At 49.5% G+C, this 919-nt stretch overlaps 1 protein-coding gene across 1 annotated transcript; it reads right to left on the reverse strand.

Moving 5' to 3' along the window:
• On the reverse strand, positions 1–919 carry her3 (hairy-related 3). The gene is made up of 3 exons (XM_084552743.1): positions 824–919; positions 641–722; positions 1–530 (listed from the first exon to the last, which is right to left on the reverse strand). Exons 1-3 carry the CDS (start codon positions 902–904, stop codon positions 52–54), a joined length of 642 nt encoding a protein of 213 aa, XP_084408869.1. The 5' UTR covers positions 905–919; the 3' UTR covers positions 1–51.

Consider the following 919-nt stretch of genomic DNA (forward strand, 5'->3'; position numbering starts at 1 on the left):
AACATTCAGGTGAACAATTATATTTACATCAGCATTACATTTTCATCAGCTCTACCAAGGCCGCCAGACACTGTGATCTGTGTTTGCAGCTTCAATCCTGTGGCTGACCGAGTGGACCTTGTTGGGACTGGAACATGTTTCTTTAGTGTTCCGTGAGGGCAAAGCAAGAAGAACGGCCTGCTTGCTTTCGGATGACTGGCGAGCGTCTTCGCTGTGCAGACAAGGTGCCACGCTTGCGCTGTGGTGGCCGTGAGGTTTAAATTTGGCAGCCTTTTCCTCCTCAGGTGCAGCAGGCGATGGGGGAAGTTTCCGCGCCTCATCCTGCGTCTCGGCTTGGTCCCGGTTGCTGTCCGTGGTGCTGGAGACGTCTCCTCTTCTTCGAGAGCGACAGAGTTTGTTGGAGAGCTGCGACAGCGTCCAGCGGTCGCTGCCGCTCGAGTGGTCTGCCATGAGCAGGTATTGGTTGACGTTTGCCAGGCAACTGCGGAAGCCAGATTGGTAATCTGAGAACTCGGATGCAGCGGCAGTGCCTGAAAGCGACGAGAAGACATTTCAAGGTGAGAAACACGGAGGAGCGTGTGCGTAAAACTGCGTTAGAATAATCGACCACAACCATTTGAAAATGTAGGTTATAACTCACAGCTCTGGATCTTTTGGAGGTTCCTCAGATGTTTCACAGTAAGCTCTAGGATGTCGGCCTTTTCCAGTTTTCGCTTTCGAATCTGTGTAAAGAAATGGCATTTTTTTAGACATTTTCCCGGAGTAGTCTTCATGATTACTCGTCTCAGAGTTGTGGTCTAAAAGTTGCAGTCTGAATACTTACACTGCTGCTGTAGTAGCTCTCCAGAAGAGACTTTAACTGATCCAAACACTGGTTTATCCGAGCTCTTCGTTTCTTTTCCATGAGTGGTTTGGATAC

Source organism: Chelon labrosus (genome assembly GCF_963514085.1).
Source record: "Chelon labrosus genome assembly, chromosome: 10".
NCBI lineage: Eukaryota > Metazoa > Chordata > Actinopteri > Mugiliformes > Mugilidae > Chelon > Chelon labrosus.

Excerpts from the sequence above, each read along its gene's own strand:
- her3 (XM_084552743.1), bottom strand. The coding sequence starts at position 904 with ATGGAAAAGAAACGAAGAGCTCGGATAAACCAGTGTTTGGATCAGTTA. Across the intron at positions 723-823 it reads AGAGCTACTACAGCAGCAGT|ATTCGAAAGCGAAAACTGGA; the intron begins GTAAGTATTCAG and ends TTCTTTACACAG. Across the intron at positions 531-640 it reads CCTCCAAAAGATCCAGAGCT|GCACTGCCGCTGCATCCGAG; the intron begins GTGAGTTATAAC and ends CGTCGCTTTCAG.